We start from the raw sequence: 21,469 nt of genomic DNA on the forward strand, positions 1-21,469 counted from the left end.
TGCCACCAACATTGTTTTAGAGAATTTGGCAGTACATCCAACCGGCCTCACAACCGCAGACCACATGTAACCTCGCCAGCCCAGGACCTCCACATTCGGCTTCTTCACCTACGGGATCGTCTGAGACCAGCCATCTGGACAGCTGATGAAACTGTGGGTTTGCACAACCAAAGAATTTCTGCACAAACTGTCAGAAACCGTCTCAGGGAAGCTCATCTGCATGCTCGTTGTCCTTGACCTGATTGCAATTTGGCTTCATAACCGACTTCAGTGTGCAAATGCTCACCTAAGATGGTCACTGGTACTCTGGAGAAGTGTGCTCTTCACGGATTAATCCCGGTTTTAACTGTATCAGACAGTGTGTATGTATGGTGTCATGTGGGCGAGCGGTTTGCTGATGTCAACGTTGTGAACAGAGTGCCCCATGGTGGCGGTGGGGTTATGGTATGGGTAGGCATAAGCTACAGACAACTATGGCACATTGACCGCACACAGATACCATGATGAGATCCTGAGGCCCATTGTTGTGCCACTCATCCACCACCATCACCTCATGTTTCAACATGATAATGCTCAGGCCCATGTCGCAAAGATCTGTACACAATTGCTGGAAACTGAACATGTCCCGTGTTCTTCCATGGCCTGCATGCTCACCAGACATGTCACCATTGAGCATTTGTGGGATGTTCTGGATCGACGTGTACAACAGCGTGCACCAGTTCCCGCCAATGTTCAGCAACTTCGCACAGCGAAGGAGTGAGAATGTTGACGGTAAGAGAATGTTGACGGTATTCAGGCCATGAGGACTAAGTGTTTTGTTAAATAAAGTGCTGGCCATCTGTTTTGAAAGTGATGATGGAACAATGTTTACTGTTTCATTCATTTGGATTTTACCTATAAAAACTATAAATAAATAAATAAAAATAAAAACTATTTTCTCCACATGAGGAGTGGGACAACATTCCACAGACCAGAATCAAAAGCCTGATCAACTCTATGCGAAGGAGATGTGTCATGCTGCATGAGGCAAATGGTGGTCACCAGATACTGACTGGTTTTATGATCCACGCCCCTACTTTTCTTTTAAGGTATCTGTAACCAACAGATGAATATCTGCATTCCTAGTCATGTGAAATGCATAGATTAGGGTCTAATGAACACATTTCCTTATATGAACTGTAACTCTGTAAAATATTTGAAATTGTTGCATGTTGTGTTTATATTTTTGTTCAATGCAGGTGCAGAGATAGATGGTGTTGCAATTTAAGATTTTCCCATTACTCATTTCCCTTTCTTTTTGGTGACTAAAATGAGCAATCCACACTCCAACCTGTGAAAGGCAGCAATACGCAACACAGCGTCTAGTCGATAGGCGGACGGAACTATTGAGGAGGAGACGAACGAAAGATGGCGGAAGCAGAGGATGAAGTGGATTCTGATTACAATGACGGTAGAATCAAGGAGAATTGGAGTATTGTCCAAAATAATGGAGAACGGAGAAAAGTAGTGTACAGTGATGAGAATGACCCTTCGCATCTAGTAGGAGTGCGGTTAGTTAATGAGGAGACGCTGAGCAGAGTACCAATCTTGAAGAAACCATTTGAGTTATCCAAACTGCTGGAGAGAGTGCTGGGTAAAGTGAAGGCTGTGAAGATCACGAGAGGCGGGCTTGTTTAGATTTTTTATGTGCTTCTGCGGATCAGAAGGAATGTACGTTGTGTCTTAACCGATTTGATAAGTTTGAAGTGTGTGTGTCTCTTTGGAACAGGATACCCCTCAAGAGGATTATATCTGGCATCTCCTGGGAAGTCTATTTTGAAGAATTGAAAAATAGGATCTCCCTACTCAAGTGAAGTTAGGGTATATTAACTACAGAGTCAGAGCATTTATCCCAAGACCAACGCAGTGTGATCATTGTAAAGCTTTTGGTCATGTATCTAGTATTTGCAGAAGGGAGAAGCCGAGATGTCCAAGTTGATGAAAATATCATAGTATGTGTTATAAAAGTGATGAATATGTGACGTTGCAATTGTGGTGGGAACCATGATGCCACATCTTTCGATTGCCCGACAAGGGTGAAAGAGAATGAGGTGGCCAAAGTCAGGGTTGTACAGAGCATTTCATATGCAGCAGCTTTGAAAAGAGTTGAGGGTTTGAATGATGCAGCAGAAGAGTCCATGGTGGTGGATAGGCCTGCACTGCAGGCTGCAGGGGTTGCCTTTCACCAGCAGGATCCTGACATTTTAAACGTTAAGAAAGTGGCATTTATAGCTATGGTAATTAATGACACTACCAAGGTGTCGTTAGCGCGCTGGACTTCGGGCTAGTAGGTCGAGGATTCGAGACCTGCTCCCTCCCTGTTTCATTACAGTACTATTTTTATTAGGGTTGATTAAGTTAGTTTCAGTATTACGTATGGATTTACTGTACATTATTATTTTTTTTTAAACCCGTCCAGTTGGTGGCGGCAATACACCTTTTGGGGTTGTAGTCTGCAGTAAAAACCCTGATAAGAAAGAAGAAGACAGCGTCTCGTCTGCCGGAAATTCACACGAAGAAGAAGAATACGTCAATGAGAAACATAGGCTAGTTAACAGTATTTGATAAGACACAGCAGTCCGTGGTGTATGTACCTAGCTAGCTACTATCCGTGAATACTTCAATATGTCATATTAAATTGTCTTTGTTGAGCGTTTGACTGAAACAGAAGTTTGTGCGTTCACACCGATACTGACATTATAGCCACGGAAAATTTGCTAACACGCTAGCTAGTGTCAACAAACTGCAAGTGACTAGCGGGTTCAAGTGACCCTCCCCAAAAGCGCGATGCTGGTAACCGTTTTCTGCGCCCCGAATGACCGCTCGGAAATCACATTTTCTCTCGATGTGTCTCCAGAAATTGAACTTAGAGATTTTGTTGCTCTGTGTGAACTAGAATCAGGAATCCCTGCTGGGGAAATTCAGGTGAACCACTAGCTAAAACATGCTAACTAGTTGGCTTAGCATAAACGTGGTAGTAGCTAACGTTACATTAAGCGATTGTTTTATGTCAACCAGTTAGTTAATTCAACATTTTAATTATCCAGACAGACTTGACAGTAGTAGTTAGCTAGGAATAATATATTGACATTGCTAGTCAGAATTAACTTTATTGTTCGTCTGGTCGCTAGCTAACGTTAGTTGTACCTTAGTTATTAGCCAACTTCGCTAGCCTATGATCATGTGTCAACCGTCTGAGAACACAACTTCTACTGACTCATACATTAGCTGTCCAGTGGTTTGCTTGCCACTTTTTGATTAGCAACCTAGCTAACTGATCGAGGTGGTCTGGCCATCAGACAGCGTTTTAATTTGTCCTTTTTATTTTTCGTCCAGTGTGGAAAGAGAATGTTTATTTTTTTTTCCCTGTGACCCTTTCCTCTCTTCAGATCACATATGCAGAGCAGCCTCTGAAAGACCTGACCCGTGCTTTAGGGACCTATGGACTTAAGGATGGAGATGTGGTGGTGCTTAGACAGGCAGACCGAAGGCCACCACCAGCACAATCGGCCTTCCCAGGTAAAGTCAACACTGTTGGGCGAGACAGAACCGGTGCGAAATCTATCGCTGCTCTGTTACAAGGTTCGAATTATGGGAGGAGTCCAGCTGCTCTAGTGAGAGTTTGGCGTCCCGGAGTGGTTAACAGACCTATTAACCTTTGCACTTCAGCTCTCACATTTTTCGTTATTTATTGGTCCTAAGTAATGGCTCACTGTTATCTCAGCCCAGTTGTCTACCTGGCATCATCTTACTGAACCTGGAACCCTCTGTCGTGCTCATACTCTCCTACCCTCCCTGTCTCTTCTCCCTCCCCCAGGTCTCCCACGTATTGACTTCAGTTCCATCGCAGTCCCCGGCACTTCTTCTGGTTCCAGTCAACGGTTCACCCGTAGACAGCAGCAACAGGCCCCAACCTCACAACAGCAGCGCTCTCCACCCCCTGCTGCACCCCCATCCCTACCGGGCTCCGCCTCCTCTCCTCAGGGTCTGGATGACCCCGCCTTATTGCAGCAGATGCTCTTGGCCAATCCACACGAGCTGTCCCTGCTCAAGGAGCGCAATCCACCCTTGGCTGAAGCATTATTGAGTGGAGACCTGGGTAAGTGGGGATAGGGGATAGCATCAACCCTTCTCTTTCGATTATCTTGTCATTATAAAGGCTTTGGTTAGATATCAATGTGAATAATGGGTCTTAAAGGGATATACCAGGATCTTTGAAATTAAGCCCTTTATCTACTTCCCCAGAGTAGGCTGTTATGTTTCACTATATTGGATCACTCTAATATATTGGTATCACTCCGCAGCAGAGGGAAACATCCGAGGTGAGGATTTACAGATTTACTCCCGTGTACTTCTGTGTCACGGCTGGGGTCCGCCCCTATATATAGACCCCATGGCCGCGACACACGTTCTCTTTCATTTTCTTGGCGGACGTCTGTATGGTTTACGGTACAAACTCTCTGAAATTTGCTTGGTAAGTCGCTGGTAAGTGTAATATCTTGCGTCAAAGTATACTCACTGACTGTTTGCAGCCTGGAGCAGCTGGCCACATGGCCATCCCCCCCTCTTGAGTGCTCCACTCGCTGCGCACGGTTGATCTGTATCTTCCGCCCATGGTTTGTCGTGCTTGCGTTTCGTTAGCATTACACTACGACTCCGTGTGCGTCCTTTAATATATTGGTGGCTCTTGCTGCCACAGACTGTATTTAGCGTACACAACTTGCCGACTGGCTTGTTCTGTGTGTGTTGTGAATTGCCTAACATGCTGTCACCGCGCCATGTCACCGCGACTGAAGCCAGGACCCCCCAGAGTCTTTGATGCGGACTTGAAAGCCACCTATGGGTCCCTCTGATCTCTTGGCCGCCTTACCAACACGGCCATGCTGCTGCAGGCCTACCTGCAGACTGTTGTCCCAGCTGCAGGGGGGCACAGAAGAGCTCCTCCGGGAGGCGATGGAGGTGTCTCGCCAGCTTTCCCTGCTCCAGAGGGATGTGGCCCACTCCAACGGACGGCCATGGCGCAGGTGGCTGGCCCAATCCCATCTGCCAGCTGCTCTCCAGAGCAGGAGACTGTTCATGCCGCCTCATGCACAGACGGGCCCCGGCAAAACCCCCGACACACCCTGCCTCGGCCACTTCTCCTGGTCTCAAAGGGCAAAGTGGGAGGAGTATGTGGAGTCCTAATGGGTGTTGTCCACAATGCTCGAGGGGTACCGACTCCAATTCCGGTGCCGGCCACCGTCCTTCAGGGGCCTTGGTGTCACCACGGTGGCCGACCCCCTGAAGAAAACCCTGCGGCTAGAGATCTCCTCACTCCTGGACAAGGTTACCATCCGCAGGATCAAGAGTTAAGAACGTGTAGGTGGGTTCTACTCCACTTATTTTGTGGTCCCGAAAAGAGACGGAGGATTTCGACCGATTCTGGACCTCCGCAACCTCAATGGGTACTTAAAGGTAGCGAGGTTCCACATGCTGTCCCCAGTCTGCGCGTTGCAGGCCGTTTCCAGGGATCAGTGGTTTGTGACGCTGGACCTTTCCATGTCACTGATCACCCAGCTCATTGGCATACCTCTGACTCACGAATTCATGGTTCTTCCCTTCGGCCTCTCCTTGGCACCCCGCACTTTCACAAAGTGCATGGACGCTGTCCTGGCACCTCTCACGTCCCGAGGGTTGTTGATCCTCAATTGCCTGGACGATTGGCTAATTTGTGCCCCAACCAGGACTCAGGTCCTGTCAGACAGACATGTTCCTGACCCACATCGGCAGGCTGGGCATTACTGTAAACTACTGGAACTGGACTCAGTCCTCATGAGAGCACGCCTGCCCACCAGAAGGGTTCAGGCATCTTATCTTGCCTCGAACACTTTCGGCAGGGGCGGATGGTATCCGTCCTAACCTGCCAACGCCTGTCGGGCTTGCTGACGGCGTCCTCGTTGTTGATTCCCCTGGGCCTGCTCCATCTCCGGCCTCTTCAATGGTGGTTCAACTCCCACCGGCTGCAACTGAAGCGTCACCGTCACCGCCAGCTGTGGGTGACCATACAGTGCCTCAGGGTATTGTTGAGGTGGCTCTGTCACTCCTTTCTCTTAGGTGGGGTAGAGATGCTGAGGATGTGATGCCGGGAGCTGGTCAGCACAGACGCCTCCCAGTTTGGCTGGGGGGGTGACCAAGGGCAGGTCAGCCAGCGGCTGTTGGCTACCCCCTTGGAGCGGCAGGCGCATCAATACACTAGAGCTCTGAGCTGTACTGCTGGCCCTGAAGTCTTTCCCTGAAGGGAAGACGTCCATTCTCACCATGACAACACCGCAGTGGACTGAGGTCGCACCGCCTCCTTCTTATGGCACAGGAGCTCCTTCTCTGGGCTCAGGGACATCTAGCGACTCTACGTGCAGCGCATAGACCTGGCTTCCTGAATGTGGCAGTGGATAACCTCTCGAGGGAGAGCCTGCCACTGGGACTGGAGCCTACATCCCCAGGTGGTGCAGCACCTGTGGGACAAGTTCGGGAGGGCACAGGCGGACCTATTTGCTTCCCTGGACAATGTGCACTACCCCCTGTGGTTCTCCATGTCGGAGCCACCAGGGCCTCTGGGCTTGGATGCTCTGGCTCACGATTGGGCTGGAGCTTTACGCATTCCCCCCTTTTCTCTGATCCAGGCTGTGCTGGACAGAACCAGGTTGAGCATCGTCTGCTTCTGGTGGCCCCATACTGGCCCAGACGACCCTGGTTCAGCCTTCTCCTGTCGCTGTTGTTTGGGACACCTTGGAAACTTCCCCTGAGACCGGACCTGCTGTCTCAGGCCGGGGGAACTCTGTGGCATCCGAGGCCGTGCCGTTCAGTGGCCAAGCCCACAATGGTCCATGTTAGGACTACAGGAGGGTGTAATGAACACCATGCAGAACGCAAGAGCGCTGGCTACAACCGCAGCATACCAGTTGCGCTGGCGGTTGTTCTGGTATTAAGGTTATGCCCGAGTAATGCGGGTGTAGTATGTCCTCCAATACCTGCAGTCTCGCTTTGATGCGGGGTGGATGGACAGGTCAGTAGGGTGCTATCCCTTGGTCTACAGATTTATGAAGGGGGTTTGTCACCTGAGTCCAGCTAGAACCCGCTCTCTGTCGAGCTGGGATCTGGATGTGGTATTGGCAGCTTTGGCAAAGCCGCCTTTCTGAAACACCTATCTATGAAGGTGACTTTCTTGGTAGCGATTATTTCCATGAAGAGGGTGGGTGAGCTCCATGCTCTTCCGGTAAGTTCTGAGTGCTACCGGATGGACCCCGGGGGGAGGAGTGTATCTCTCCGCCCCAACCCTTGATTCCTCCTGAAGGTTCTGTCAGACATGCATGTGAACTTCCTTTTTTATCCTGTCTGCTTACAACCTCCCTGCAGTGACGAGAGAGTCTGGGCCTCCCTCCGGCATGCTGTGCCCTGTGAGGGCACTGGCTGCCTATGTGGATCAGACATGGTCAGTGAGAACAACAGACCAGCTCTTTGTCTGCCATGGTGAGAGAGTCCTGGGGGCTGGGCTATCAAAGCAGAGTCTCTCTCACTGGATCGTGGAAACGGTTATGACGGCATACCGCCTGGCTGGCAGGCCAGTGCTGGGATCTGTGGTGGCATATTCAACACTGGGTGTGGCTGCGTCCTGGGCTCTACTGAGAGGAGTGCCCCTCGCTGATATCTGTGCTGCGGCCAGCTAGGCTTTCTCTTGCACCTTTGCTAGGTACTATCGGGTAAATGTGACACCTCCCTCTGCGGTTGGTTCAGCGGTCCTGGGCATTGCCTCCCCTTCTGGGGAATGTGCCGGGACCCCCCCCTTCCACATAGACGGCCCCTGCGTCTTGGTCCCGTGCTGGGACTTCGCCGCTGGCTGGCCAGGTCCCTCTAGCACAGACTAATCTGGTACGGTTATACCAATATTGGAGTTATCCATATAGCTCACATAACCATGGTTACATACCACTTCATTATGTTTCACTATATTGGATCACTCCAATCCTCTGCGGTGCTAGAGGCGCCTCAGAAATTATGTAGAGGAAGTGTGTCACGGCCATGGGGTCTATATATAGGGGTGGACCCCAGCCGTGACACGGGAGTAAATCTGTAAATCCTCACCTCAGATGTATCCCTCCACTGCGGAGTGATACCAATATATTGGAGTGATCCAAATAGCTCACAACTGTGGTTACATACATAACCTTCGAACTCGTGGATACCATTTTTATGTCTCTGCATGCAGTTTGAAGGAAGTTGATAAGGAAGGAAGTTGGTTACTGCTAGCATGCTAGTAGATACCATAGACATCCAGCCATTGCACTAATACTAATTAGCATTGGCTGGCAAAACTACCTCTAACTTCCTTCATACTGGATGCAGAGACATAAAAATGCGACCAATGAATTCATCTGACTCTGGGAAAGTAGATAAAGGGCTTCGTTGCCAAAATCTCAAAGTATCCCTTTAAGTGTTCGACTAGGAGCTCTAATCATGTTTCTGACTGCCTCCCGTAGAGCGTTTCACCAAAGTGCTGTTGGAGCAGCAGCAGGATCGGGCTCGCAGAGAGCAGGAGAGGATCCGACTTCTGACTGCGGACCCATTTGACATGGAGGCCCAGGCCAAGATAGAGGAGGACATCAGGTACTCACACAGCCAAGAGGGGAAAGGAAAGGGTTGGAGTCAGAGACGGCCTCAGTCAGGGTCTCTTCTGGAAACAATGTGCTAGTTTACGTATTGAATTTTGCCCTCTGTCTGAACTATTTGAGAAATGTAGCTATTCATGTACAATTGCTTTCCTTACATAATCACACACAATTTGTACTTCAGGCAGCACAACGTAGAGGAGAACATGACCATTGCAATGGAGGAGGCCCCAGAGAGCTTTGGCCAGGTGGTTATGCTCTACATCAACTGTATAGTCAACGGGTACCATGTGAAAGCTTTTGTTGACTCAGGTAATGCATACAAATATTTTCTTCCTCAGTGCAAAGCATAGGCTTCTTTGACTAGGGCAATAGGGAGTCAATTCAGTTAAGGGGTTTTGTTTTGTGGTGTCTAGTACAGTTTTCCTTGGCTAGTTTTGACAGCTTTGCTCTCATGATGATATTCGTGCTATCCACTACTGTTCAGACTGCCATATTTTTCAATTCTCTGTAAACCTTCTTGGCTCCTCCCTACTATTTCACATTCTTTCATCCACATACTCATATTCTCTCTATACCACCTCTGACATCTCTTGATTAAACAAAAAAAAGATTTGTTCCAACTTGCTTGCCCGCACTCCGTACATGTGCCTCATCTGTTTTTGCCTGCTCTTTCCTACATCTCTCATGTCCCCCTTCCTATGAAATTAGCAGATAGAATTGAAGTCTATCAAATAACATTACCTGCATCATTTCTAATCCCCCTTTTTATATATTTATATGCCCATACCATAACCCCACTCCCACCAGGGGGTACTCTGTTCACAACGTTGATATCAGCATGTACTGCGAAATTCTCTAAAACGACGTTGGATGTGGCTTATGGTAGAGAAATTAACATTCAATTCTGGCAACAGCTCTGCTGGACAATCCTGTAGTCAGCATGCCAATTTGTACGCTCCCTCAACTTGAGACATCTGTTGCATTTTGTGTTACAAAACTGTACATTTTAGTGGCTCACCCAATATTTCTAGGATATTTTACTTCAGCTCATGAAACTTGACATGTTGCATTTATATTTTTGTTCAGTGTGTATATGCACTTGAGTGTACCAAACATTTGCGCCCCCCCCAATGCACTCAGAACAGCCTCAATTTGTCAGGGCATGGACTCTACAAGGTATTGAAAGCATTCCACTGGCCCATGTTGACTCCAATGCTTACCACAGTTGTGACAAGTTGGCTGGAAGTCCTTTGGGTGGTGGACCATTCTTGATACACACAAACTGTTGAGCATGAAAAACCCAGCAGCATTGTAGTTCTTGACACAAACTGGTGTGCCTGGCACCTGCTACCATACGCTTTTCAAAGGCACTTAAATATTTTGTTCACTCTCTGAATGGCACACATACACGATCCATGTCTCAAGGGTTAAAATTAGAGGTCGACCGATTGATTTTTCAATGCCGATACCGATTTATTGGAGGACCCAAAAAGCCGATACCGATTAATTAATCAGCCGATTTTATTATTTTTTATTTGTAATAATGACAATTTTACAACAATACTGAATGAACACTTATTTTAACTTAATATAACACATCAATAAAATCAATTTAGCCTCAAATAAATAATGAAACAACATGTTCAATTTGGTTTAAATAATGTAAAAAGAAAGTGCTGGAGAAGAAAGTAAAAGTGCAATATGTGCCATGTAAAAAAGCTAACGTTTAAGTTCCTTGCTCAGAACATGAGAACATATGAAAGCTGGTGGTTCCTTTTAACATGAGTCTTCAATATTCCCAGGTAAGAAGTTTTAGGTTGTAGTTATTATAGGACTATTTCTCTCTATACAATTTGTATTTCATTACCTTTGACTATTGGATGTTCTTATAGGCACTTTAGTATTGCCAGTGTAACAGTATAGCTTCCGTCCCTCTCCTCGCTGCTACCTGGGCTCAAACCAGGAACACATCAACAACAGCCGCCCTCAAAGCAGCGTTACCCATGCAGAGCAAGGGGAACAACTACTCCAAGTCTCAGAGCGAGTGACGTTTGAAACTCTATTAGTGCGCACCCCGCTAACTAGCTAGCCATTTCACATCGGTTACACCAGCCTAATCTCAGGAGTTGATAGGCTTGAAGTCATAAACAGCGCAATGCTTGAAGCATTGTGAAGAGCTGCTGGCAAAACGCACGAAAGTGCTGTTTGAATGAACTGCTCTATCAAATCATAGACTTAATTATAACATAACACACAGAAATACGAGCCTTAGGTCATTAATATGGTTGAATCCGGAAACTATAATTTCGAAAACAAAACGTTTATTCTTTCAGTGAAATACGGAACCGTTCTGTATTTTATCTAATGGATCGCATCCCTAAGTCTAAATATTGCTGTTACATTGCACAACCTTCAATGTTGTCATAATTACGTAAAATTCTGGCAAATTAGTTAGCAATGAGCCAGGCGGCCCAAACTGTTGCAAATACCCTGACTCTGCGTGCAATGAATGCAAGAGAAGTGACACAATTTCACCTGGTTTATATTAGAGGTCGACCGATTAATCGGAATGTCCGATTTTAAATTGGGGCCGATTTCAAGTTTTCATAACAATCGTAAATCTGTATTTTTGGGCGCCGATTTGCCTTTTTTTGAAATTATATTATTGTTTTATACCTTTTATTTAACTAGGCAAGTCAGTTAAGAACACATTCTTATTTTTAAATGACAGCCTAGGAACGATGGGTTAACTGCCTCGTTCAGGGGCAGAATGACAGATTTTCACCTTATCAGCTCGGGGGATCCAATCTTGCAACCTTACAGTTAACTCGTCCAACGCAATAACGACCTGCCTCTCTCTTTGCACTCCACAAGGAGACTGGCTTACTGCATTCGCGTAACAGGCAATGTAAGTTGCTAGCTAGCATTAAACTTATCTTATAAAAAACAATCAATCATAATCACTAGTTAACTACACATGGTTGATGATATTACTAGATATTATCTAGCGTGTCCTGCGTTGCATATAATCTGACTGAGCATATAAGTATTTAAGTATCTGACTGAGCGGTGGTAGGCAGAAGCAGGTGCGTAAACATTCATTCAAACAGCATTTTTGTGCGTTTTGCCAGCAGCTCTTCGTTATGCGTCAAGCATTGCGCTGTTTATGACTTCAAGCCTATCAACTCCCGAGATTAGGCTGGTGTAACCGAAGTGAAATGGCTAGCTAGTTAGCGCGCGCTAATAGCGTTTCAAACGTCACTCTCTCTGAGCCTTCTAGTAGTTGTTTCCCTTGCTCTGCATGGGTAACGCTGCTTCGATGGTGGCTGGTGTCGTTGTGTTGCTGATTCGAGCCCAGGGAGGAGCGAGGAGAGGGACGGAAGCTATACTGTTACACTGGCAATACTAAAGGGCCTATAAGAACATCCAATAGTCAAAGGTTAATGAAATACAAATGGTATAGAGGGAAATAGTTCTATAATTCCTATAATATCTACAACCAAAACCTTCTTACCTGGGAATATTGAAGACTCATGTTAAAAGGAACCACCAGCTTTCATGTTCTCATGTTCTGAGCAAGGAACTGAAACGTTAGCTTTCTTACATAGCACATATTGCACTTTTACTTTCTTCTCCAGCACTTTCTTTTTACATTATTTAAACCAAATTGAACAGGTTTCATTATTTACTTGAGGCTAAATAGATTTTATTGATGTATTATATTAAGTTAAAATATGTGTTCGTTCAGTATTGTTGTAATTGTCATTATTACACACAAAAATTACAAAAATTGTCCAATTTAATCGGTATCGGCTTTTTTTGGTCCTCCCTTAACCGGTATCGCCGTTGAAAAATCATCGGTTGACCTCTAGTTAATATTGCCTGCTAATCTTTCTTTTAGCTAAATATGCAGGTTTAAAAATATATACTTCTGTGTATTGATTTTAAGAAAGGCATTGATGTTTATGGTTAGGTCCACGTTGGAGCAACGACAGTCCTATTTTGCGAATGCGCACCGCATCGATTATATGCAACGCAGGACACTCAAGATAAACTAGTAATATCATCAACCATGTGTTGTTATAACTAGTTATTATGATTGTTTTTTATACGATAAGTTTAATGCTAGCTAGCAACTTACCTTGGCTTCTTACTGCATTCGCGTAACAGGCGGGCTCCTCGTGAGGCAGGTGGTTATAGCGTTGGACTCGTTAACCGTAATGGTGCAAGATTGAATCCCTGCGCTGACAAGGTAAATATATGTCATTCTGCCCCTGAACAAGGCAGTTAACCCACCGTTCCTAGGCCGTCATTGAAAATAAGAATGTGTTCTTAACTGACTTGCCTAGTTAAATAAAGTTGTGTAAAAATATATATATATATTTTTAAATCGGCAAAATCGGCCTCCAAAAATACAGATTTCCGATTTGTTATGAAAACCCTAATTAATCGGTCGACCTCTACTCCTAACAGTACTGTTTGTGTGTCGGTCCATCTGAACACTGACATTATGATATAACATTCCCAAACCAGAAACCGTGGATTGACGGCAGAATTTGCGCGAAACTGAAAGTGCGAACCACTGCTTTTAACCAGGGCAAGGTGACCGGAAACATGACCGAATACAAACAGTGTAGCTATTCCCTCCGCAAGGCAATCAAACAAGCTAAGCATCAGTATCGAGACAAAGTAGAGTTCCAATTCAACGGCTCAGACACAAGAGGTATGTGGCAGGGTCTACAGTCAATCACGGATTACAAAAAGAAAACCAGCCCCGTCGCGGACCAGGATGTCTTGCTCCCAGACAGACTAAATAACTTTTTTGCTCGCTTTGAGGACAATACAGTGCCACTGACACGGCCCGCTACCAAAACCTGTGGGCTCTCCTTCACTGCAGCCGAAGTGAGTGAAACATTTAAATGTGTTAAACCTCGCAAGGCTGCAGGCCCAGGCGGCATCCCCAGGCGGCATCCCCAGCCGCGTCCTCAGAGCATACGCAGACCAGCTGGCTGGTGTGTTTACGGACATATTCAATCAATCCTTATCCCAGTCTGCTGTTCCCACATGCTTCAAGAGGGCCACAATTGTTCCTGTTCCCAAGAAAGCTAAGGTAACTGAGCTAAACGACTACCGCCCCGTAGCACTCACTTCCGTCATCATGAAGTGCTTTGTGAGACTAGTGAAGGACCATATCACCTCCACCCTACCTGACACCCTAGACCCACTCCAATTTGCTTACCGCCCCAATAGGTCCACAGACGACGCAACCACACTGCACACTGCCCTAACCCATCTGGACAAGAGGAATACCTATGAGAGAATGCTGTTCATCGACTACAGCTCAGCATTTAACACCATAGTGCCCTCCAAACTCGTCCTCCTGGGTCTCGACCCCGCCCTATGCAACTGGGTACTGGACTTCCTGGCGGGTCGCCCCAGGTGGTGATGGTAGTTAACAACATCTCCACCCCCCTGATCCTCAACACTGGAGCCCCACAAGAGTGCGTTCTGAGCCCTCTCCTGTACTCCCTGTTCACCCACGACTGCGTGGCCATGCACGCCTCCAACTCATTTATCAAGTTTACAGACGACACTACAGTGGTAGGCTTGATTACCAACAACGACGAGACGGCCTACAGGGAGGAGGTGAGGGCCCTCGGAGTGTGGGGTCAGGAAAATAACCTCACACTCAACGTCAACAAAACAAAGGAGATGATTGTGGACTTCATGAAACAGCAGAGGGAGCACCCGCCTATCCACATCGACGGGACAGTAGTGGAGAGGGTAGTAAGTTTTAAGTTCCTCGGCATACACATCACGGACAAACTGAATTGGTCCACCCACACAGACAGCGTTGTGAAGAAGGTGCAGCAGTGCCTCTTCAACCTCAGGAGGCTGAAGAAATGTGGCTTGTCACCAAAAGCACTCACAAACTTCTACAGATGCACAATCGAGAGCATCCTGTTGGGCTGTATCACCGCCTGGTACGGCAACTGCTCTGCCCACAACCGTAAGGCTCTCCAGAGGGTAGTGAGGTCTGCACAACGCATCACCGGGGGCAAACTACCTGCCCTCCAGGACACCTACACCACCCGATGTCACAGGAATGCCATAAAGATCATCAAGGACAACAACCACCCGAGCCACTGCCTGTTCACCCCGCTATCATCCAGAAGGCGAGGTCAGTACAGGTGCATCAAAGCAGGGACCGAGAGACTGAAAAACGGCTTCTATCTCAAGGCCATCAGACTGTTAAACAACCACCACTAACATTGAGTGGCTGCTGCCAACATACTGACTCAACTCCAGCCACTTTAATAATGGAAATTGATGTAAACATGTATCACTAGCCACTTTAAACAATGCCACTTTATATAATGTTTACATACCCTACATTACTCATCTCATGTGTATATGTATATACTGTACTCTATACCATCTACTGCATCTTGCCATCTTTATGTAATACATGTATGACTAGCCACTTTAAACTATGCCACTTTGTTTATATACCCTACATTACTCATCTCATATGTATGTATATATTGTACTCTATACCATCTACTGCATCTTGCTATGCCGTTCTGTACCATCACTCATTCATATCTTTATGTACATATTCTTTATCCCGTTACACTTGTGTGTATAAGGTAGTTGTGGAATTGTTAGGTTAGATTACTTATTGGTTATTACTGCATTGTCGGAACTAGAAGCACAAGCATTTTGCTACACTCGCATTAACATCTGCTAACCATGTGTTTGTGACAAATAACATTTGATTTGACTTAACAACCACCTGACTCAAAGTGAGCCACTGAAGTACAAAAAGAGATCTATTGATTGTATTTTTTGGACGAGAATTTTATATAACAGTTTTTAAATTGACACAATCTGTTCTTTTTATGCAGAATTGTGAAACTGATACATTTTACGATTCGTACTAGTCATTAAGCCATGCGTGGTTTTTCATTGTGGAGGCAGATACATTAATTGGTTTATTTTCTTTTGAGCATTTACCTAATTTTTGTGGCAGAGTTGCAGCGAGTTGGTTCGTACATCTCCATACACCTTTTGTTTGCTTGTGTGACTGTTTTACCATGCTTATTTACAGTTTAATTTTTAAACATGACACCTTCCTTATACATTTATTTTCTCGAAGTACATTGGAATTTAGCCATATTATTTGTTCTGCCTCTTCTGGAGGATGAAATTGGAATTGAATACTTTAAACAGATTCATTTTCAATCCACCGGCAAAAAGCACCCCTTTGAACATTGGATGTGCCTCTTAAGCAGTGTTCACTCTCCAGTCCTTAATGCTCAAATCAGTTTTGTTATTCAAATCCGGTTTGGGATACTGACTGTCCAAAAGTTATAAGGGACCATATCAGATTTGTGTGTTCAGACAGGAATAATTTGGCGACATGTCTACTCTCGTTTGTCAAGTAACGACAGGTGTGTGCACAGTGGTGTAGGCTGATTGGTGTTGCTCGTGCTTCCAATACCTCAAATTATGTAACAAGCTAAGGTTACGACAATGCCTGCCATGGATGTTTCCCAGTTCAAATCAAAATCAAATCAAACTTTATTTGTCACATGCGCCGAATACAGCAAGTGTAGACCTTACCGTGAAATGCTTACTTACAAGCCCTTAACCAACAGTGCAGTTCAAGAAGAGTAAAGAAAATATTTACCAAATTAACTCAAGTAAAACATCATAAAAAGTAACAGAATAACATGACAATAATGAGGCGATATATAGGGGGTACCGGTACCGAGTCAATGTACAGGTTAGTTGCGGTCATTTGTACATGTAGGTAGGGTTGAAGTGACTATGCATAGATATTAAACTGAATAGCAGCAAATGGGGGGGGGGTCAATGTAAATAGTCCGGTGGCCATTTGATTATTTGTTCAGCAGTCTTGTGGCTTGGGGGTGGGTAGAAGCTGTTTACGGAGCCTTTTGGTCCTAGACTTGGTGCTCCGGTACCGCTTGCCGTGCGGTAGCAGAGAAAATGGTCTGTGACTGAATTTTATGGGCTTTTCTGACACCGCCCATTATGTAGGTCCTGGATGGCAGGAAGCTTGGCCTCAGTGACGTACTGGGCCGTACACACAATCCTCTGTAGCGCCTTATGGTCAGATGCTAAGCAGTTGCCATACCAGGTGGTGATGCAACCAGTCAGGATGCTCTCGATGGTGCAGCTGTAGAACCTTTTGAGGATCTGGGAACCCATGCTAAATCTTTTAAGTCTCCTGAGGTGGAAAAGGTTTTGTCGTGCCCTCTTCACGACTGTCTTGGTGTGTTTGGACTGTGATAGTTCGTTGGCGATGTGGACCCCAAGGAACTTGAAGCTCTGGACCCGCTCCACTACAGCCTCGTTGATGTTAATGGGGGCCTGTTCCACCTGCCTTTTCCTGTAGTCCACAATCAGCTCCTTTGTCTTGCTCACATTGAGGTTGAGGTGTTGTTGTCTTGGCACCACACTGACAGTTCTCTGACCTCCTGCCTATAGGCTGTCTCATCGTTGTCGGTGATTAGGCTTACCAGTGTTGTCGTCAGCAAACTTAATGATGGTGTTGGAGTCGTGTTTGGCCACGCAGCCGTGGGTGAACAGGGAGTACAGGAGGGGACTAAGTACACACCCCTAAGGGGCCCCAATGTTGAGAATCAGTGTGGCAGACATGTTGTTGCCTGCCCTTCCCACCTGGGGGTGGCCCGTCAGGAAGTCCAGGATCCAGTTGCTGAGGGAGGTGTTTAGTACCAGGGTCCTTAGCTTAGTGATGAGCTTCGTGGGCACTATGTTGTTGAACGCTGCGCTGTAGTCATTGAATAGCATTCTCACATAGGTGTTCCTTTTGTCCATGTGGGAAAGGGCAGTGTGTGGAGTGCAATTTGCGTCATGTGTATCTGTTGGGGCGGTATGCGAATTGGAGTGGGTCTAGGGTATCTGGGAGGATGCTGTTGATGTGAGCCATGACCAGCCTTTCAAAGCACTTCATGGCTACCGGCGTGAGTGCTACAAGGTGGTAATCAGTTAGGCAGGTTACCTTCGCTTCCTTGGGCACAGGGACTATGGTGGTCTGCTTGAAACATGTAGGTATTACAGACTAGGTCAGGGAGAGGTTCCAAATGTCAGTGAAGACACTTGCCAGTTGGTCCACGTATGCTTTGAGTGTTATCACAACGTCATCCAGAACAGCTGGTGCTCTCATGCACGCTTCAGTGTTGCTTGCCTCGAAATGAGCATAAAAGGGCATTTAGCTCGTCTGGTAGGCTCGCGTCCATGAGCAGCTCGTGTCTGGGTTTCCCTTTCTAGTCCGTAATAGTTTTCAAGCCCTGCCACATCCGACGAGCGTCAGAGCTGGTGGAGTAGGATTCAATCTTAATCATGTATTGACACTTTGCTTGTCTGATGGTTCGTCTGGGGGCATAGCAGGATTTCTTATAAGCGTCCGAATTAGTGTCCTGTTCCTTGAAAGCAGCAGCTTTAGCTCGATGTGGATGTTGCCTGTAATCCATGGCTTCTGGTTGGGATATGTACGTATGGTCCTCCAGTTGCGTTGAATGTTAAAAATTATAGTGCAAGAACACTTTTTTTAAGATGACCCAACTTTCAAAATGAGTCCTTTTTGGCTAGCCATAGCAGTCAACTAGCTAGCTAGGTAGCGGTTTAGCTTTCTAGCACATACACTTATTTGTTTGTAAGCAATTAACAAGCTAGTTAGCTACCCCAGTAGCTAGCAAGCAACAAGACATGCCAAATAAGTCTAGAAATAACTTGAGGGCAAATAAATCAGATGTAACCATTCAAGCCAAGCCGCATGGCCAGGAATCAGATTTGCATCTTATTTCAAACCACCTTCAAAGGGGGTTTGAAATGTGTCTTAACATATCTGAAATATTCTGCTTTTACAAACTGTTATGCTGTTTTCAAATGAAACACAATACCTTGCTCTTGTTAAAGCTTTTAGAATGTATTCGTGCTTTTTGGCTGTTCAGACTGCAGGAAAAAGAAACACATATTCGAATCAGATATGCAAAAAAATATATATTTTGAGTCACTTAAAACAAGGCTGTAGTAGCCTGCTGGAAAACCAGTTTGGATATTATTTTGGTATAATGGAGGTTTAATGCCTTTTTAATATTTAAGATGTAACCCTCAACTCATGTTCATTATATAAATATTATTGTTTAACCCTAACTGGTTTGCCATTACAAGTGAAGAAAAATTCTCGCATGATTTGAAAAAGGATTCTCATGGAGTTGGTAGAGCTCTTCCTTGTATTTGTTTTCACCCCTCTCTCCCATTGACTGCTCCCGCTCATCCAGGGGCCCAGATGACCATCATGAGTCAGGCGTGTGCCAAGCGCTGTAACATCATGCGTCTGGTGGACCGACGGTGGGCTGGCATCGCCAAGGGAGTGGGCACCCAGAAGATCATTGGCAGAGTCCACTTGGGTGGGTATAAGTCATGTCTCAAAGAGATTACCTTTCCTAACGATGCACACCTTGGCAGTGTTTTCCACAAGCACATGGAGTAGCCAGCCAAATAGAAAAGATTGCCAGACAGGCCCCCTCGGGGGTTACGAAAGTTTTGCTGAACAAGCTCCATTTTGATATCCTGTGGTACATTCTAATGCTAGATTGTATTTTCAACCAGCAACTATCAGGAAAGAACATTGATCACATTTTCACACTTCCAGTGTTAGTTTCATCAGCTGTTTTACAATATGAAATGGCTGAAACACTGGAAACTTAATTCTGACTGCACTGGGCCTTTAACGAATCATGTAAGAGTCGGCTGACTTCCACAGACTTCAAGCTTCCTATTAAGAGGTACACTATATAAACAAAAGTATGTGGACACCCCTTGAAATTAGTAGATTCGGCTATTTTAGCTACACCCGTTGCTGACAGGTGTATAAAATACAGCACATAGCCATGCGATCTCCATAATCTCCATAGACAAACATTGGCAGTAGAACGGCCTTACTGAAGAACTCAGTGACTTTCAACATGGCACTGCCATAGGATTTCCAACAGTCAGTTCGTCAAATTTCTGCCCTGCTAGAGCTGCCCCGGTCAACTGTAAGTGATGTTATTGTGAAGTGGAAACGTCTAGGAGTAACAATAGCTCAGCCGCTGTAACTCTCACTACCGAGTTCCAAACTGCCTCTGGAAGCAACGTCAGCACAAGAACTGTTCAACAGAAGCTTCATGAAATGGGTTTCCATGGCCGAGCAGCCACACACAAGCCTGAAATCACAATGCGCAATGCCAAGCGTCGGCTGGGGTGGTGTAAAGCTCGCCGTCATTGAACTCTGGAGCCGTGGAAACGCGTTCTCTGGAGTGGTGAATCACGCTTCACTATCTGGCAGTCCAATGGACAAATCTGGGTTTGGCGTATGCCATGAGAACGTTACCCGCTCGAATGCATAGTTCACACTGTAAAGTTTGGTGGAGGATGAACAATGGTCTGGGGCTATTTTTCATGGTTCTGGCTAGGCTAGAACCAGTTCCAGTGAAGGGAAATCTTAACGCTACAGCATACAGCATGACATTGTAGACGAATCTGTGCTTCCAGCTTTGTGGCAACAGGTTAGGGAAGGCCCTTTCCTGTTTCCACATGACAATGCCCCTGTGCACAAAGCGAGGTCCATACAGTAATGGTTTGTCAAGATTTGTGTGGAAGAACTTGACTGGCCTGCACAGAGCCCTACCTCAACCCCGTCAAACACACTTGAGATGAATTAGAACGCCGACTGCGAGCCAGGCTTCATTGCCGAACATCAGTACACGACCTCACTAATGCTCTTGTGGCTGAATGGAAGCAAGTCCCTCCAGCAATGTTCCAACATCTAGTGGAAAGCCTTCCCAGAAGAGTGGAGGTTGTTATAGCAGCAAAGGGGGGACCAACCCCATATTAATGCCCATGATTTTGGAATAAGATGTTCGATGAGCAGGTGTCCACATACTTTTGGTCATGTGTATTTTCTCAGCCATCTGCGATTACAGGTATGATTGAAGAATGAAGCAGATGTTAAAGATGAGCTTTGCTACACAGAAAGCAGCAGTTGACTACTCCATTGTCAATACTTTGATTAGATAAGTTAACCTTTGTCAATATCGTAGAAAATACCACATGCAGTGTTGTGATTAAGTATTTGCCCCCTTTCTGATTTGATCATATTTTTGATACTGAGTTCCCTTTATCTAATATTAGGTTTTGGTTGACCTGATAACATTCAGTATCAAAAATATGCCAAAATAAAGACAATCAGAAAGGGTGCAAATACTTTTTCACTGGACTGCAAGTAAGATTAGCTTTTATTGAATGTTTTAATAATTTATCTGCAGATAATTACCCGTATGCAAATTAGGGAGCCAAATGAATGTCTCTCTTACCGATGAGATTCGGGAAGCTACTGACGAGTCACTCAATTTAAAGGGGTACTTCATGATTTTGGCAATAACTGGCGTTGGCACAATGACGAACTCTATGGTAACTGCTTGCATGCTAGTAGAGACCATAGACATCCAGTCATTGCGCTAACACTAGTTAGCATTGGCTCGCAAAATTACCGCACATAAAGATGGTATCCATGAGTTCATCTGACTCTGGTGAAGTAGATAAAGGGCTTCATTGCCAAAATACCTAAGTATCCCTTTGTCAGGACTGTATGGCAAGTAAAATCTTGAAGTAACTTGTCCCGATGAGATACCGTGGACATATAACTACGTTGTATGATTTATGAATGGCAAGGATATGAGATCAGTCAGTTT

General features: G+C 45.7%; 1 protein-coding gene across 1 annotated transcript in view; it reads left to right on the forward strand.

Annotated features, from left to right (window-relative positions):
- Window positions 1-2,496: 2,496 nt before the first annotated feature.
- Window positions 2,497-21,469, forward strand: part of LOC110527794 (uncharacterized) — a 28,878-nt gene continuing 9,905 nt past the window's right edge. Inside the window, exons 1-6 of the mRNA XM_021609309.3 lie at window positions 2,497-2,964; window positions 3,429-3,558; window positions 3,857-4,138; window positions 8,553-8,679; window positions 8,866-8,993; window positions 19,016-19,144. Of these exons, the coding sequence (XP_021464984.2) occupies window positions 2,827-2,964; window positions 3,429-3,558; window positions 3,857-4,138; window positions 8,553-8,679; window positions 8,866-8,993; window positions 19,016-19,144 (934 nt within the window). The 5' untranslated portion in view covers window positions 2,497-2,826. The remainder of the gene's footprint in view (window positions 2,965-3,428; window positions 3,559-3,856; window positions 4,139-8,552; window positions 8,680-8,865; window positions 8,994-19,015; window positions 19,145-21,469) is intronic.

The sequence above is a fragment of the Oncorhynchus mykiss genome, chromosome 7, assembly GCF_057628025.1.
Source record: "Oncorhynchus mykiss isolate SJ-2025 chromosome 7, ASM5762802v1, whole genome shotgun sequence".
Taxonomy (NCBI): domain Eukaryota; kingdom Metazoa; phylum Chordata; class Actinopteri; order Salmoniformes; family Salmonidae; genus Oncorhynchus; species Oncorhynchus mykiss.